Genomic DNA, 17,702 nt, shown 5'->3' with positions numbered 1-17,702 from the left:
TTTTAAAATACTAGACGTATTTGAAATTTTTTTTAGTAAGTGCTGGATGCATCAAAATATAATTATTGGTGCGCATGGAAGCATTCACCATTAAGAGCATGGGTGCTAGCAAAGATGGGTAAGCAAGAAGCTTCACGAAAGTGAAAGCGATTGGGGAAGGTGGATAAGATAAAATGCAGACAGCAAAACAGTGAAAAATCAGATGAGATTGCTGAGCTGGAAATTTATCTTTACTTATTATTAAATATTATGACAGTCATCAGGCACGCAGTAACTGGGGACCCTCCGTTTTCTAGAAACACGTTCCGTGGGCTTAGGTTCTTGTTTCCATATTTTAAAATTAGACTAATCCATCAAGATTAATACTATTAAATTACTCAAATTGCATATTTTATTTTAGGAAAAATTATAATTTGGCTCCTACAATTTTGATTGGATAAAAATTCAGATCTTAAACTCCATTTTATATGAAAACGAGGAGATCCAAAAGAGACTATCAGTCTAAATAATATTACTTTCGTTGTGAATCAAATCTTAAAGATCTCTAGAGATTTAGAGATAAGACGTTTACCCAAAAGAATAACAATAACAAAGGTAAGACGGAGGCTAGTCGCCATGCTAGTTTAAATTGGTGCAACTGTTTTAGTCAGTGAAAATGTTGAATCCCACCTTTTAGATTATAGGATTTAGATTTTGCTAAAAAAAAAAGATTATAGATTTAGATCATTGGATGAGGTACACTAACAACCTTAAAAGTGTTTCTTAGAAGTATTTTTTTTTCGCAAAACGAGACAACTCCTCCGTATATTTATTTCGTAAACTATAAAAACATTTTTAAAATTATAGTTTGGTTTCTATCCAAACACCTCCTTGATATAATCAAGAGTTTTAAACACTATAGGATTGAATCACCAAGTTCAAGGTTTCCATCCAAACATTATAGCGTGTTTGACAACCTCAAAAGTTCAAGGACTAATCTTTCAAACATCATAGCATTGAGTCACTAAGTTTAAAAATTAAGTTTCAACCGAGTAAAATGCTACCGGGATTAAGTAATGCCAAGTTTGAAGTTTTAAGATTAAAAGGTTAAAGTACAATTTGCTTCGAAAGTTTTTCACTCAATAACGTTGGGCATCTAAAGTTTTTTCAACAAATTACTTTAAAAATTTAAAATTTTAGTAATTTTATCTCTTATTATTAAATATGTTAATGGTTAATATCAATATTTCAATAGTTAACATTAGTTTTTAAATGGTAGGAGAAAAATTGCTGTGATTTTGCAAATGAATGAAAAATATAGGACCCCATGATTACTTTCTCTTTAATTTGTATAGTTTTATTTTTAAAAGGTGTAATTTAAAACAAGAATAATTTTAACTCTCAATTTAATAAAAACTAATGTTCCAATTTAGCAATTTTTTAAAAATAAATTGTCAAAACTGGGATCATCCAATCTTATATGTACCTAATGTGGAAACAAGTATGTTCACTTCATTCCTCCCAGAATATTTTCCAATTTAATTTTCGTGGGAACATTTCAAGTTTCTCAATGATTAGATTAGATTAGAGGTACTCCCACTAGCGGATGAGTCTGCTAGAGAACCGAGGTGAAAACACGACTTTTTCGGCGCAGGCAAATCATGAAAGCACTGAGGAAGAATCCAGAAGAACAAATTGTTTTTTAAAAAAACTTCTTTGTGTAAAAGAGGAAAATAAAATGTAGCCACGCCATTGCGAAATAAGCGGGGAATGCGAACTTTGCACAAAGCCTATATAAGTTGAGCAATTGATAATTTACATATAGACAAGGCGTATATTTGGATTGACTTTAGACAAAAATAACTTCTAGTCTAACTGACTTTTATAACTAAAGTTAGAATAAAAGTCAGTTAGTGTAATACGATTTATATTTGAATAGATGCTTATAAAAAGTTAGTTGAAAAAATTAAAAATTATTTGAATGAGTAATAGAAAAGTTAGTTTAGTTATAAATGACTGAAAAGGACATGGACTTTATTGAATAGTAGTGTTTGAAATGTTATATTTTTATGTGATAATAGTTTAAAAAATACGTCAAATTATTATGATAAAATAAAATAGTTTATTTGTGAGATTATAAAATAAAAATATTTGTTACGGAAAAAATTTGAAAATACATTATAGATAATTAATTAAATATATATAATGGACAAACATGAATATAAATTAAAATTCATTTGGTCTCTAATTAAAGTAAATGAAATCACATGACTAATTAGATCGTAAACTTTGCACAATTTTCCCATAAGTCAGTTAGAAAAGTTGATCCAAATTGCGTTGGATAAGTCAGTTAGAAAAGTTACTTTTTCCCATAAGTCAGTTAGAAAAGAAGCCTCATCTAAACAATTCTCTGAGCCACAATAAGCCACTAACCTCAGTTTTATACTTTCCCAAGTGTTTTTTGCTTCCCCAACTGCAATCCAAATAGCCAAGGTAATTGAGACTAATGCTTATGATTAGCATATCCCTTACCTGAATCATATTATGAACTTTCTGCTCTTTTTTCCAAGTCCAATAAAACCTAAATATATATATTCCATCAATGAGAGGACATTAGTTGAACATTCAAATATCTGAATACAAAAGCACATGTGAATAAGAATTAAGTGAAAATTACAGAACAGGGTTATAAGCCATAGCTGATATGCATAAAAACGTGTGATCTCTGAGTCCAGCTATCCAACAGGGAAAGATACGAATTAAAACAGCAGAAGTTAAATATCAATTGAGTTTCTTTGTCTTTTCTGTTTGTTCCAATTTGACATGTTTATCCAGCACCCTGCTTTAAATTTGTACAGAGTGCAACAAGCACAAACTGAGAGAAGCAGAGATTCATAATTAGCGCTTCAAAGAGGTAAGGATACTTCTCTGGAGGACGCTGACCAAGTAAACAATGTGAAGAATAAAGGAAAGACACATAAGATCAGACGCATGATTCTTGTGCTGAAATAGTAATTGCTCTCTTCATTTCTGTGTTGACCTGGTGCATAGAATATCAGGATAAATAATGCAAATGAAGCCAAATATGCTGGAATCAGTTCGTCGCGGCATATTAGAGGAACATGGAGAGCATGGCAAATTGCATGAACCACCTAAACAGAAAAGGCTCTTCCACAGCAAGCAGGCTTGCAGGCAGAAGGGGCAGCAAAATGGACTTCTCATGCACTGTAGAAGACACATAAGAATTAGGTGTTCATTATGTATATGACTATAAATAAAAGAACAGAACATTATGTTTTCCTCCCCTAAATTAAGTTCTACTCGTAAAATAAGCACATGAATTTAAAATGCAACAACACCTCATGCTCCTCACATGGCCCCTTATACACACTTTCTCAGTTTCTCCTATTTGGGCTCAGATATATCCACATTTTTATCATAACACAATGTCAACCAGTGAAAGCAGACTCTTGCAGTTGATTTTGATTGGTATTTAATGTTTATGTTATAATCCGAAGTTTAGGGAGATGTTTTGTCACATTTTAAAGTTTACATATCAATTTTGTAACAAAGCCTTGGCTCAAGAAGGTAAAATGTAATTTTCCTGCAAGAATAATCTAAATTTTATGTAAAATAAAGAAATGTTATACCAACCTTGGAAAGAGAATAGGTAAAATGAAATTGAACTATTTAGTAGCCCATAAAGGAAGCCTTTGTTGCTAGGAGATTTTATTTGTTGAGTCATTGAAGGAAGACATGTTAAAACTGTTGCCGTTAAGCTGAGAAGTTTCAGTGATTGTGTTGTAAACATTTCTTCCACTTGATAAGAATTGAAGAGGCGCACCAAAAATTGGCAACATAATCCTCATATATCCCCCTCTCAAAAGGAGCAAGACGAGAAAGAACCTGTTCCAAGTACCACAAGCAGTTAATTTATGTCCTTTTATTAGGATAAAAAAAAGGAGTTATCTGACAAAGAAGAAATCTCTTTCACCCACATATATACAACACCATAAAAGGCACCACGGGTTAAGGAAAGTCAAACACAAGAAAACATCTTCTAGTGGCCAACAATATCGTACTTACCTCCAAAATGGATTCCATTGAATAAAGATATGGCCACCACACTGCTGCAAAGGTTCCTAAAACGACCAGTCCCAGTTTTAACACCTCTAAGAGTGGATATTTACGCCTCAGGCATTTACCCAGCAGATGGCTGAAAAAAGCAGGTGCGAGGTATATACTCATCTGCAGAGGCAAGCAGCAACATTTGTCCCGTACCAGAAAGAAGCGAAAGGTTACAATCTCATCAGAGTAATAAAATACTTATTACCTACAAATATTGCTGTCTATGCCATTACAACTGCTTGCTATGTAGCTGACAACCCTATGGTTTTTTTCACCTCATGACAATATTCAAATAAACACCCAGGAAGATAATTTAGTGTCTCTTTTCCAATGTAATCTACTCAAGAAGCAGTCAAGCCAATTCACAGAAAAGTAACGAAGATTTATCTTACTTTACAAACTTCATTGCTTCAAGAAAATTTATAGGCTATACTACGAATTATATCAGAGTCAAATTCAAGGAATGAATAAAAATTAGCTGATAAAATCCAAGCACTGATCTATTAAAAAAAAGGCAGTTGCAGAATCCAGATGATTAACTTTCCAATTTTAGTGTCAGTCTTCTGAGTTATGAACTCAAATAACAAGTATGTGAATATGGAATGAAGCAGACAGGTAAAGAAATGCCATCAAGAGAAAAAGTCGTAACAAAAAACCACAGAACATACTAAATTTAAATAACTCAGATCAATTCAAAAAAACAAGGAAATCAACCTGTTTATGATTTATGGCTAGACAATACAGAACACACGCAAAAAGATCTTGTCCAGAGAGGATAGCAGCAACAGCTCCAGTACTGAGGCCCAGGCTAATGCAGTTGTACTGAAACACAACAATTGCTACATTTAAAACGAGACAACAGTGTTGAGGGATGGAAACCCCCCCCCCCCCCAAGAAAAAAAGGCACCACTGAACCTGAATCTAAAAAAAGGAAAACGGAAAAAAAAAAATGAAATGAAACACTATCAGAATAATTGGGAAACCTGAAAATGACCATGATCAATTAAGATCAAACATGGATTTAGTAAAAGCATCGCTGTGTGCCATCCATTGTTACTTTTATGGCTTCTTGGATGTTGATTGTAATTAACAATGATGAAGTATATGACAGCTGGGAAGAATATAAGGGCATCAGAAGATAAAACTGTCCACCTCATGAGTAGTTTTCTGCAAAAGAGAGACGCATTAACAAAATGGAGAAAAAAATTAGAAGAAAAGAAAAGAGGCTCATCAGCAAAACACAAGTTATAAAATGAGGAAACTAACAGTCAATCACTAGATTATTAGATTTAGCTTTAGTCCCCAAAACTAAGCAAGTATAAAACCTAGTTCCTAAGAACAACAAACCCAACACGTTTAAGTCTTTTAATTAAGTGATTCAAGGACGTTGAAATGACTACCTGTGATGAGTTTAGTAGCTTTAGTGACTAGCTAGCACATTCAATAATTTCAGACAATGAAGCTAACTGAAGTAATAATCTAGAGGTTAAATTGTTAGTTTACTCTTATTCAGATAGTATCAATTAAAAGGACCCTAACTAATGAATTGAATTAAATACTCACCCAAGATAGGATTCATGACCTCTTGAACTGAAAAGAGAAACTGAATCAGGGTGGAAGAACCTGAGAAAGAGACCATGGATGAAACTTTGGTAGGCAGTAAGCGGTGGGTAGTCAAGTCCCCAGTAGCTCAAATCATTGGTGGTGCTATTGCGATACCACTCCCTAACTGGAAGGTTAAGGGTAATCTCCATCCAATGCCTCTGTGCCTCATAGTCCCCAAACTTTGGAGGGTGTCCAGCACCAGAGTAAGGATGGAGTGACACAGCTGCACGAACCAAAAGTGCAAACACTGCCACAGTAATGAATACAGCTGCAGGTCCTTTCTGAACTAACCATCGCCAACAATCATCTACACCACCATCTACATTTACTGTTATCTTCTTGCCCTTTGTCATGCTTAACTATCAACTCTGTTCCACCAGGATACGTGATAGAATTATCTAAACCTGAAAATGCAAACAACCAAATTGCAGAGATTCTTATGATTAATGCCAACTAATTGGCAAGCAATCGCATCAAGAAATATCGCAAATGCAGAGCCGGTGACCCCAAAAATTGGGTCTTAGCGATGAAGCTTTTAATTCGTGAAGGGATGCCCCTAAAACCTTGTTCCCATAGCTTATGCTATGGTATGTTTAAAAGCCAAGTGCATAGTGAAGAACATGATACGAATGTGAATTTGGAGATCGCAGCACACCAATGTAACCATTTTTTTTAATACCAAGAAAGAATCATACCTGCCAGAAAAGATCAGTTCCGATTCAAGGAATCATAATGCCAAAAGAAGGAAAAAGGCTAAAGCAGAAAACATACTGTATCAGATAATTTAATCAAGAAAAAGTTATTTTTGAATCTTTTTCCAGGACGAATCAATGTAAACGCAAAACCCTCAACATCATTCCCCATGTAACAGCAAAGGCGTTGATTTAGAGACATGAAAAGCCCATATGACATCAGTCAGCCCGCCTATAATCAAGAAAGAGGAGTATGATTTAGAGATATGAAGAGAACCATTACCGGCAATCTGATAACAAGGGCAGCAACTCACTCTCTCATTCTCAATTTTTTTCCTCACATCACACCACTTCAACTTCAATTCTTGGAAAATCTCAGTATTTTCTTCGTCCAGGAGAAAAAAATTCTCAGTTTCTTCAGCTACTTTTGTCTATGAGAGGGGGGAAGCCGACCCCATGAAGCTGAATGAAGCCCAGCTTCTTGTTCTTCCTCTTTTTTTTTTTTTTTGGCCCAGAAACCACGCCGCTACTTCATGGATTTTAGATTGTTAAGTCATTTATAGACTGGCACCGTTTGGGTGACACCCCAAACCATGGTTTGGGTATAAGTCACCCAAACACCACCCCATTTTGCCCAAACCATGGTTTGGGTCAAAACCATGGTTTTGGCAAAACCATGGTTTTGGAAAAAGCAAATTTTTTTACTTTTGGAGAAAAAAGGGAGAGTGTGAGAGCCTATAGATATGTATTGTTATATAAACAGATTTTTTATAAACATATTAATCTTATATTTATAAATATATACATATTAATTATTATAATTATATTATCTTATGTATTAATTATGTTAATAAAAAATAATTATTAACAATTTATTCCTTCAAATGAAAATATATCATAAAATCTATTTTCTCTATAATTATCATATAATTTATGTCTTTTTTTTAGTATTTGTATATAAAAGTGCTTCTGATAACACTATCCAAACACTCTCACTTCTCAAAATCACTTTTTCATAAAATTTATTCTTTCCAGAATCTATTTTTTCTCAGAATCTATTCTCCAGAATCACTTTTTCAAAAGTTTGGTTTCATCCACTGATAGGTCTCGTATTGAGTGAGCTATATATAAATTAATACTAAGAAAATAAATTAAGTTAGTTACTTGTAATAAATAGGTATTGTCTTTCCTAAAATATCTTTACGAGCTAACATTATTAGAAAGACTACTTTTTTAAAAAATACATAAATATGAGAGATAAAGTGGATTGGGATCTTATAATTATAACCAAAATAAAGTCAAACGAGGTATTATATTAAGGATCGAAGGTAGTATTCTTCTAGTACTTAATATAAAGCTATTTAATTAATTTAATTAGATTAAAAAAATTAAGTAAATTAGTTAAATATAAAAAATGTCATGTTTTTTTTTTTCCAAACACCATAATATCTTCTTAATATATTTCCTCTCTCTTTACTTAATTATGATTGAAAGAGTATCAATAGGATAATTTTTAAAAAAATTTGATAAATACGATTAATGTGTTTTATATTTAAGATCAAGATCAACTCAATAATTAGGTCCTATATGGAGGATCAAAGCAGTAATAACTTATAATGAAGCTACTTATAAATTTTAGATTATTTTATAAACTTTACGATAATATATATTTTTTTGTTATTTTTATTTTTTATCTCCCCAATTAATATAAAAAATTAATACATAAATATTTCTTCTCATTATTTTAAATACATAAATATTAAATTTTATTTAAAATATGAAAATATTAATTAAAAATATTGATATACCTAAACAGTTTTTTTTTGGCATATTGTACAAACAACAAAATTGAAAAAATAGTTGTATTGCAACGTGATTGTAATATTTTATTTTGATTGACTTAATGATTTTTATTGTACGTCAAGCAAAGTAAGTATATGATGATTTTTTCTCCTGAAAAAAAGACGATGGCATAAAAATAAACAAAAAATGCTATGATTTTTAGGATTATGATATTAGTGATTTTAGATATATGTTTATATGTATTTGACATTATCATGTAAAACAGGGCAGCTCTTTAAAAGTCTTTCATCTCCCTATTTTTCGTTTTCAGTGAATGTGGGATGTCAAATGAAGTTCCCAGACCTTAGATTCCCTCAAATGAACTTCCTAGATTTTAAGGTACGGTTAGGAAAACATTTGTTCAATTTCATCATCAAGATAGCGTCTCTTCTCTTATGGGTCGTATCATTTATCTGCTTAATGCAACTTAAAAAAAAAAGTGTTTAAATATTGTAAAAGTATCTATAAATGGGAACTCAGCATTTGAAAATCTTTTTTTTACTCATATATGTTCTGAAAATTTATTTATGTAGCAAAAATATCCTAGCAGTTACTTGTCATTAAGTTTAATGGTTAAATTATGCAATTTAAAACAGAAATGCTACAAAATAAAACTTTCATAATATATAAAAGCAAAAAAAGGTATTAGGTGCTCATTCACTATTTCCAAATATTTAAGAAAAAATGATTGGAAAATGATTCCTAAATTTCAAAATCTCCAAATGTTACCTAAATAAGAAAAATTTCAGTTTAGGTATAAGTGACCAAGTTAAGATTGTAAATTTGCTAAAATGACCATATTACTAATTTTTTTCAAAAAAAAAACACCAAGTATTCTCATAGGTTGGTTGGTTGCCGGAGCTCCACGGGCCGATATCTATTTTTTTAGAATTTTTTCAAATCCAATAATGTGATTAACAAACTTTTTAACACTATTAACAATCTTATTATAGTAGTTAAAAATAAATTTTTTAGAAAATTAAAAAAAATGGTATTTTTACAACTTTAATAATACAATTAACAAATCATGTAACGATATTAATAACTCTCATTACACCATTAACCAAATTTTCCTACAAAGGTTGTACAATAAAATTTTTTCAAATGTTAGATAGTCACTATGGTTATGAGAGTTATTAATATCATTACATGACTTGTTATTAGAGTTGTTAATGGCATTATGAGAGTTGCTAATATCATTATATGACTTATTAACCGGGTTATTAAAGTTGCAAAAATCTCACTTTTTGAATATTTCAAAAAACCTGTTGTTAAATGCTATACCAAACTTGTTGTAGTATTATAGAACTTGTTAACCAAGTTAGTAAAATTGTAAAAATGTCACTTTTTGGATTTCTTAAAAATCTGTTGTCAACTATTATACCAAACTTGTTAATAGCGTTAAAAAACGTGTTAATCACATTACTTGAGGTGACAAGTCAGTAGATGTGGGAATACGAACTGGTTTGACCCTACAGGGCCAAAATTTCAAAAATACCCCAATTTCCTTGACCCAGCCCTTAAGTTAATGGGCCCAGGGCTAACCCTCGGGCTTTTGGCCCATTTAAAAAAAGAAATGCTATTTTTCATATTTCTCACATTTTTTTATCAAAAAAATAAAAAAACCAATGAAATTACTAATAAAAGATATAAATATAAATTAAATTAAATTACAAATACAAAATATCATCATATATAAATATCCATCAGCATTCAAGAACATTTAAACATTTATTAACAAGATAACAACATCTAAGAGTTTCATATATAGTGTAAATGTGCAATAACAAATACTATCATTAATCTTTTGAAACTTCATCATCACTATAATCAAATACTCTTCTTCATAAGTATACTTTTTTTCGTAATAAAAATATCAAGTTTTCATTCTTTATAGAAATATGACTTTTAAATTTTACGGTCTGGCTATTATTTTAATTTATTTTGAGAAACATTATTGTTGAAACTCATAAATTTCTAATTTAAATTATAGAATCACAAGTTATATAAGTATAAAAATACTCTCTTATCAAATATATAGAGTTTAAAAATATCAACACATATAATATAAATCAAATCATTATTAAAGTCTAAATTAACCCATTTTTCAAAAATTTAATTGGACAAATTATTGTCTAAAACTATATAAATCAAACTATTATGTGAAATTTAATTTTAAAATGATAATAATAACTAAATATTTGAAATATTATCAACAATGTAAAAAATTAATAATATTAGAATTATACAAAAAACTTAAAAAAAAAATATAAAAAGGCTTAAACCGAGGGCTGGCCCGTTTAAGCCTTTGGCTCTACAAGGCTAGCCTTGTAGGTCCTGTTTTTCATTTGAGGGAAAAATTTTTAGGCCCGGCTCTCATAATTTTCGGGCTTAAAAGGGCTCGGTCTATTTTTCCAGCTCTACAAGCCAGTGAGAGTATTGGGTGTTTTTTTTTAAAATAAAGAGCAATATAGTCATTTGAATAAATCTACAAATTCCAATTTGGTTACCTAAACCTAAACCTGGAATTTTATTTGTTTTGACGACCATTTGGAAATTTCATTATTTAACTATCATTTTTTTATCTTCTTTTCAAAAAATGAGTCTACGCTGATACGGCCATTCCTCACCAAATGTTTGCGAGCCTTGCTCTTCCAGAGCCGTTACTCCACCTAACAAATGCAGAAGCCTGGCCATTGCTCACTGACAACTTTGTTCAGATGTCCTTTACCCGTATTCCAACCAATCCTATTAATTCGTCCACCACAACCTGGCTGCAAATTTTGCTATTGTTTCATGATTGTTTCCCTATTTCTATTAAAGTTGCGTCTTTATCTTCTTTTTTTTTTTTGTGAATAAAATTCTGCTTGCACATTTATTTATTGTTATATGTAAAACTTTTTTTAATATCATTTTGTCTTATCTAAACAAAAGAAATTAGGTTGGGAACAATTAAACTTATTTAGCACATAACATCTGCTTCCATGTCCGAACCCGAAGAAATCTTTTGCCAAATCAAAATACTCCTTTGACGAAAATGACATTTTAGGCTCGTCCACTTCTCATTAAGGGCCCCAAAAAAATAAACAGACCAATCGGTTTAAACGGAAAACCGATTATTAATATTTAAACCCATGCATCAGTTACATGACAACAACTTTTTCATTACTAGTTTTCTCTTCAATTTAGGCAATGACAAGATTAATAATGGACAGCTATTTATTTTTAATATTTAAACCCATTGTGCGTTGATTCATCAAACTTTTTCATTACTCAGATCAACGCACAAACGAACTATGATCTGAAAGCTAAAGGATTGTGAACAAAAACAACAGGCCTGCTGACCATCAAACTCATTTAGAAGCCATTTTGAAGGATATGAAACGTCTTGCAAGGCTTCTAAACAACCTAAATGGATGTGAATGTCATATGATTAATTGAGTGACCATTTGCTATACCTCTTTGAATAGAAATCACTTCAAACATGGTACTAGGACATTCAAGATTTCCAATAAGCATCAACATGAACTTTATTTCCATACATCACGCTCCTTATAGCCCAACCACTAATGCAAACCTACTCTGATTCACAAGCTACTCTTTTAAGAGGCTGCTTTGAACAAAGAACTAAGATTCCACTAACCGCAAAACAAAGGTTCCATTCATTTCAAACTGAGGAACTGCAAGGGGCTCAAAGTAGTTTTGTATCGACCACAGCTTCCAGTATTTTTTCTTCCAGTTCAGATTCATCAATCCACAGTGAACTTTGCTTGTGTAACAAATCTTTCTTCTCTTTCTTCTTCTCTTCATGCTTTCCCATCATCCTCCTCCAAGTTTCAAGTTTATCTGCTCTTTCTTTTAACTATACACAGACAAATGAGAAATCAGTGACAAATTTGGCCAAAGTTTTAAGGTGAAAATGTAAATGCAGAATATGAAACAAGGGGACAGCCAATATAATTGATTATTCATCCAAGGTCCTCCTCAAACCACATCACTTCATCGGAATTGTGACCATGCCAGGTACAACGGCAATAAACGGACATTAGCAACAAATTTCAAATTCAACAGTAAGCGAACAATTGTGGCATGAAGATCAAAATTATTGCGTCCTGACTAATAAGATACTTTCTCAACCAAAAGAACTGGCATCACTCTTTGAACCCAAAAATTGAAACATGTGCTTCAAATGCAATTTAACAAAGATGAAGACTTAGAATCATTGCTGGTAGATTTCCTAATCAAAATATAACAAAATGCTTCAATGTGCCATGGGTTTTCCCTGCATTAATATTTAATAATGGGTTAAAGGGAATTATTGTCCGAGAAATATTTTAGGAGGAGCACCGGCTACCTTAAACTATTTAGTGGAAGAATGTCGCCTCTCAAGTGTTCATAGAAGAGTAACTATCACTCTAAAGTTCAATAATGTGGAGCAATTGGTATCCTTTCCCATTGAAACATGTCGCACTGTGTTTATGATATTGCATGTTTTGCTAACTATGGATTAATCTAATATCCCTATCAACCCAGACTAATGATCAATTCACAATGTAATTGCGAGTTAAATATGTTTATATTGGTTTGTGCTAATGGTCAACGTTATAATGCTTATGGCAAAGCTCATGAAGCTGAAACAGACGCTCAGTTTCTCAGTTTCAGGAGAACTTTGAAGAACCGATTGCACAGTTTGATACTCCCAAGTCTTTCACTTTTAGTTGTTCCCTCAGTGGGTTGAAATTTAAGGTTGAAGCTCAAGTGTTCAAACTGACTTCCATCATTAGTGCCATATACCTAGCAAAGATGCAAGAGACGGCAGCCCTCCCAACAAGTAATAAGAGTTCTTCTCTAGCAAAGAAAGTCTCAGTGGATGTAGGGGTGTTATCAAGCAATACCCAATCCAGTCTGAAGATGATCACAAGTTGAGGTTCAGGCTTTAATGGCACAACTTCAGGTCAGGTCAACTAGTCAAACGAGCTCCTACACTTAAAACTGACATCTAGCAAAGCTGTGGGTTCAACAAATCTCCAGAAGCTGAAGTAAGGACATAGAAAAAAGAGATGTCTTGCCAGTGCCCGCCATTAGTGCCACACCATCCCAGAATTTCATGATTATTGTTGTCGAGGAATATGAGGGTGAAGATTTACAGGATTATGTAGGGAACAAGACTACCCCATTAAGATTAAGTTGGATGGTCATGCCCCAGCCCAAACTCTTGAGAACAAGTAGTTTCTAATAGGATAAAAGTCTATACGTGGGGATTGTCTCATTTTTATGTTTTGTGTGTTTTCATTATGTTGCTGACTTGTGTTTGTATCATGTATTGTGTGTGCGCCTTTCTGTGCATGTTTGGTGCTAATTAGAATAAGAATAGGATGCTGGGTTAGCATAGCAGGTGTATGGTGTTACTGAGTCAGGTAGGGGAGGCACCATTGTGCCACAGACACTAATCTGCAATCACTGGGGTTTCTCACGGTAACATTTTCTTTCTTCCATCTTAAATCTACTCATTTTCCTTGGAGCAGATTTCACGCTAACATCTAGTCCAATAGTTAAGAAGACACAATTAAATAGCAGCATAATACAAGCATACATTAGTACTTAACCACACACTCGGTTTCATTATAAGTAAAAAAAAAAAAAGAAGGGGAAAAAAACATCTGTAGGACTACCAAACCATTCCCATCTTCCATGATTTGGATAATCTTTTCCTGTTAATTATTTCATTATCCCATAAAGCACTTCCTTGGACGAAACAGAATCCCAGGAAATAATAAAGAAAACCCAAAAGATACAGGTGAAAAAATGGGCAAGAGGGGGACACATACAAGGGTTTGTCGAAATTCTTCTTGGGCAATCTTGCGTTCTTCAGCTTTGACTTTAGCAACCTCAGCCTTGAGCTTCTTACGCTGTTCATTAGCAACCCTAATGGCCTCCCTTCTAGCATCATCCTTCCTCTGCTTCTCAAGCCTCATGAGCTCCATCTCCTGGATATATGCCTTGCGAACCTCCTTAACCTGCTTGGCATAGTCTCTTCTGAGCTGGGCAAGCCTAGCCTCTGCCTCCTTTGGGTCCTTTGGAGCCTCCCAACTTCCAATGAAGGAGCTGGGTTCGAGGAATTTGTGGTTCCTTTTGTGATCATTATGGTGGGAAGGCCTTGCAGTAGTGGCAAATGAACGTAGGGTTACAGAGAACTGAGAAGATTTGCGGAACAGAGGTTGAAGTGTAGCCATTGATGAAAGGCTAGTTGGAACCTAGTAGCAAAAGAAAGAAAATCACCAACTTACAATTCAATTTTCTGAAGAAGCAAATTAAAAAGGGCAGAAAAAGTTGGGCTAAACCAAGGATTCGTCCCAAAGCAGGGCCAGGCCAACCCTTTTTCTTGTAGGTTGAGATTTTATCAATCCCATCCACTTGGTGGTTTATGCAGGCCAACCACATATTTTTTTAAAAGATGGATAAAATTTAAAAATCGAGACTTATATCCTCATGAAATGTATCAAATAAAAGCTAAATAAAATATACCTCAAGGTTTAAATTCAAGCATCATGCCATCAAAGTTTAAATTTCCAGCTTACCTCAGGACATTTCATTCAAAGGATACCTCGCTGCACAATTATTAACAATCCTTTTAAGAAGAAAAATTTGGCTCACTCACATGTATCCTTTAAACCACACCAAGTGTTAATGATAAACTATTTATCAGAACGGACAATGATCAATATCAGAAGAACACAAGCAAAATATAAACTTCATATTCATGATGTATAAAAATTGGTTTGAAGCAATGGTTCTTAAAATTAATTTAGAGGGAAAAAAAAATGAAAAGAACTGTTTGGCTTATTCTTCAGAATGGTTTTCATGAGTTGCAACACTATTTGGAGGAAAGAAAAAATTGTTGGACTTGAAAAGATATGAAAGCATTTGAACAGAAAAACAAACAGGCTATTAATGGGAAGACATTGAGTCCGTTCTCAATACTCCAATACAAACAAACTGTCATCAAACTCCCTAAAACACATGTCAGCATAATAATATGTGATGCCGCTTGCGTCATTCACATTTATGCCATCTGAGTCATTCATATCAGTCTCTGCCACAAGGCCAAAACACAATACAATACATAAAAAGAATGTCCGCATCACTGAACCAAAGGAATCACATTAATAGCATAATATTGAAAATATAAACTTAACCTAGAACAACACCGGTTCGATTCAACATTACACAATGCTGCACTGTAATTGGGACTCAAAAATCTTCAAATTTGCTTTGGTCACTTTAAATCTAAAAGAGAACCAAATTTGACACATGTAAGGATTCAAGGCAGAAAGATGTTCACGGAAATTAAATAGGTTGAAACCAGAAATTTTGGATAACATGATTGCCATTCAATATATGATATTTGAAAACCAAGATTTTTTATTGTTTGAGGAGATTTAACACCATTTTCATAAATATTAACGAATTTGAATGGTTTGAACTTTGACCAATGAGAATAAGACTGCTCCACAACTACACTGACTAAAAAACATTCCTGGAAATCGGACTAGGGCCTTATCATCATTTTTCAGCCCCAAGTGAATTACATTAATGAAATAACCCGTATCATCTATATTGAAAGCATATGTGCAGTGGAATCAAAGTAATCAGGATTCAGCAAGAAAAAGGGAAATCTTATGAAGAGTTTGAGTTCTTCAATGTCTGAGTGACTGCATCTCAAGGTACATATATGGTTATAATATATTATTTATTACGACTTCAAGATGTTCGTGCCAATCTAAACATGATCAGATGGCTAAGAGCTTAAACTCTCCATAGTTAAGCACCAGGACAAATCAGAATCTCTCACTGACATCAGAAAATTATTCAATTATTGTAAGAAATCTATCATGCCAAAATCAAAACACATTTTTATTTATCTGTGTTGCACACTTTAATTGCCATAATCCTGTTTGAACCACTACTGCTAGAAGCTGTCACACACAAACTCTCTGAACAGAGATCTGCATCTTATCCTCTATGGTATTTGACCCAACAAAAATACAGGGACACAACTATTCTCTTCATGAACTCATGTTTCGCATTCAACTAATCCAACATTTTCAAGTAGGTTCATTTTTTGGATAAGTGTTAAATAGATAAATCTGTTAGGTCTTGTATTGTAAACTTCATAATGATTTTTAACATTTGAGTAGAAATTGAAGCAGCCCTACGGCTTATCAATTGTTCACTTTTAGTATCAGTTCATAAGCTGAGTGCACTTTACTCTGTTGTGCTTGATTTGTTGTTTTAAGATCCAAACAACCTAATCTTTAGTTAGCAGAATAGTGAATATCTTTCCTTAAAACGTGGTGACCAGTAACGGAAAATATTAAGTAATAGCACTTCTTCCTGATAGACTGATTTGCTTTAATTTCATATTTTAATCAAAACGAAAAACTGCAATTACGAAAATACGTTAACTTTTTATCTAGAATTTGAAGATAGTTTTCATATTACTTCTTCCTTCTTTTTTCCTCAGGCCTGAAGAGCAGAACAAGAGCCCTTATAAATCAAACCTTAACCAGCCAAATGTGCGAATATGAAAGATACGTTAACTTTTTATATAGATTTTGAAGATAGTTTTCATACAACTTCTCCACTCTCTTTCCCTTAAGCCTGAAGAACAGAGCCCTCATAAATCAATCCTTAACTAGCCCAAGAGCAAAACCCAGATGCCAAAAGCCGTGACAATATTCAGACAAAGCAACAGGGCACATCAAACTACCATTCATAACAGCAACAAGGCAGAGGAGAGCAAGATCAAAAACCCACTAAATTAATCAGACTAGAGGAGAGAGCAGAGACTGAAGACTCATCGACTGAGGACTGAGGAGGGAGGAAGAAGAGATTGCAGGTGGTCCAAGTATATTTCAAAAGAATACAGTATCAGGGACATATCCTTCCAAACAACACACTATCAGGGCCATATCTTGAAAAAGTCATTAACTGACACTAGCCCAAGAGCAGGAAAAAAATTTCGTAGTCCCAGAAAACGAAAACAACCACAAGCAAGTTATCACAGAAAAAAGAAATCCAGAAGTACCAAAGAGTTTCCAATGCATAAGGTAACAAGCGAAATCCAGCAAGCGGAAATCCAGATTAAAAAACAACAAAACAAAAACAAAAAACAAAAATCTAGCAGCGAAGCGGAGAAGAGAGGGAGGGGAAGCGGCGAGGAAACACGGAATCTGAGCCCAATTGAGACGAGAGGAAGGGAAAACGCACCTAAGAACAACGGCGCCGAAGGAGAGAAGGCAAGAGCCAGAGGGGAGAATGCAGCCTGAGCGAAGATGTCGACGACGACCAGACCGCGAGCGCGAGCGAAAAAAAGGAAAGTGACAAAACTGAAAAAAGCAAAGAAAACTCCATAAAACTTTAAAATTTTTCTTCGTTTTTTTTTCCCCCTCGTTA

At 33.3% G+C, this 17,702-nt stretch overlaps 2 protein-coding genes across 2 annotated transcripts; both read right to left on the bottom strand.

Annotated features, from left to right (window-relative positions):
- Positions 1-2,806: 2,806 nt before the first annotated feature.
- LOC114731542 (probable dolichyl pyrophosphate Man9GlcNAc2 alpha-1,3-glucosyltransferase) lies at positions 2,807-6,914 on the bottom strand. The gene is given in 11 exon segments (XM_028918748.1): positions 2,807-2,919; positions 2,922-2,993; positions 2,996-3,100; positions 3,103-3,204; positions 3,634-3,792; positions 3,795-3,885; positions 4,066-4,227; positions 4,822-4,929; positions 5,091-5,274; positions 5,671-6,407; positions 6,688-6,914. Coding segments are annotated over 10 exon segments (1,491 nt in total). The 5' UTR covers positions 6,066-6,407; positions 6,688-6,914.
- Positions 6,915-11,674: 4,760 nt separating this feature from the next.
- LOC114731561 (protein PXR1-like) lies at positions 11,675-17,629 on the bottom strand. The gene is made up of 3 exons (XM_028918770.1): positions 17,517-17,629; positions 14,075-14,500; positions 11,675-12,108 (listed from the first exon to the last, which is right to left on the bottom strand). Exons 2-3 carry the CDS (start codon positions 14,477-14,479, stop codon positions 11,938-11,940), a joined length of 576 nt encoding a protein of 191 aa, XP_028774603.1. The 5' UTR covers positions 14,480-14,500; positions 17,517-17,629; the 3' UTR covers positions 11,675-11,937.
- Between the last annotated feature and the right edge of the window lie 73 nt (positions 17,630-17,702).

This window comes from Neltuma alba, unplaced genomic scaffold, assembly GCF_004799145.2.
Source record: "Neltuma alba isolate B1F8T4 unplaced genomic scaffold, ASM479914v2 tig00002537_pilon, whole genome shotgun sequence".
NCBI classification, from domain to species: domain Eukaryota; kingdom Viridiplantae; phylum Streptophyta; class Magnoliopsida; order Fabales; family Fabaceae; genus Neltuma; species Neltuma alba.
The sequence above is the reverse complement of the archived record's forward strand: the minus strand, read 5'-3'. Positions and strand labels throughout refer to the sequence as shown.

Excerpts from the sequence above, each read along its gene's own strand:
- LOC114731561 (XM_028918770.1), bottom strand. The coding sequence starts at position 14,479 with ATGGCTACACTTCAACCTCTGTTCCGCAAATCTTCTCAGTTCTCTGTA. Across the intron at positions 12,109-14,074 it reads AAGAATTTCGACAAACCCTT|TTAAAAGAAAGAGCAGATAA; the intron begins GTATGTGTCCCC and ends GTCTGTGTATAG.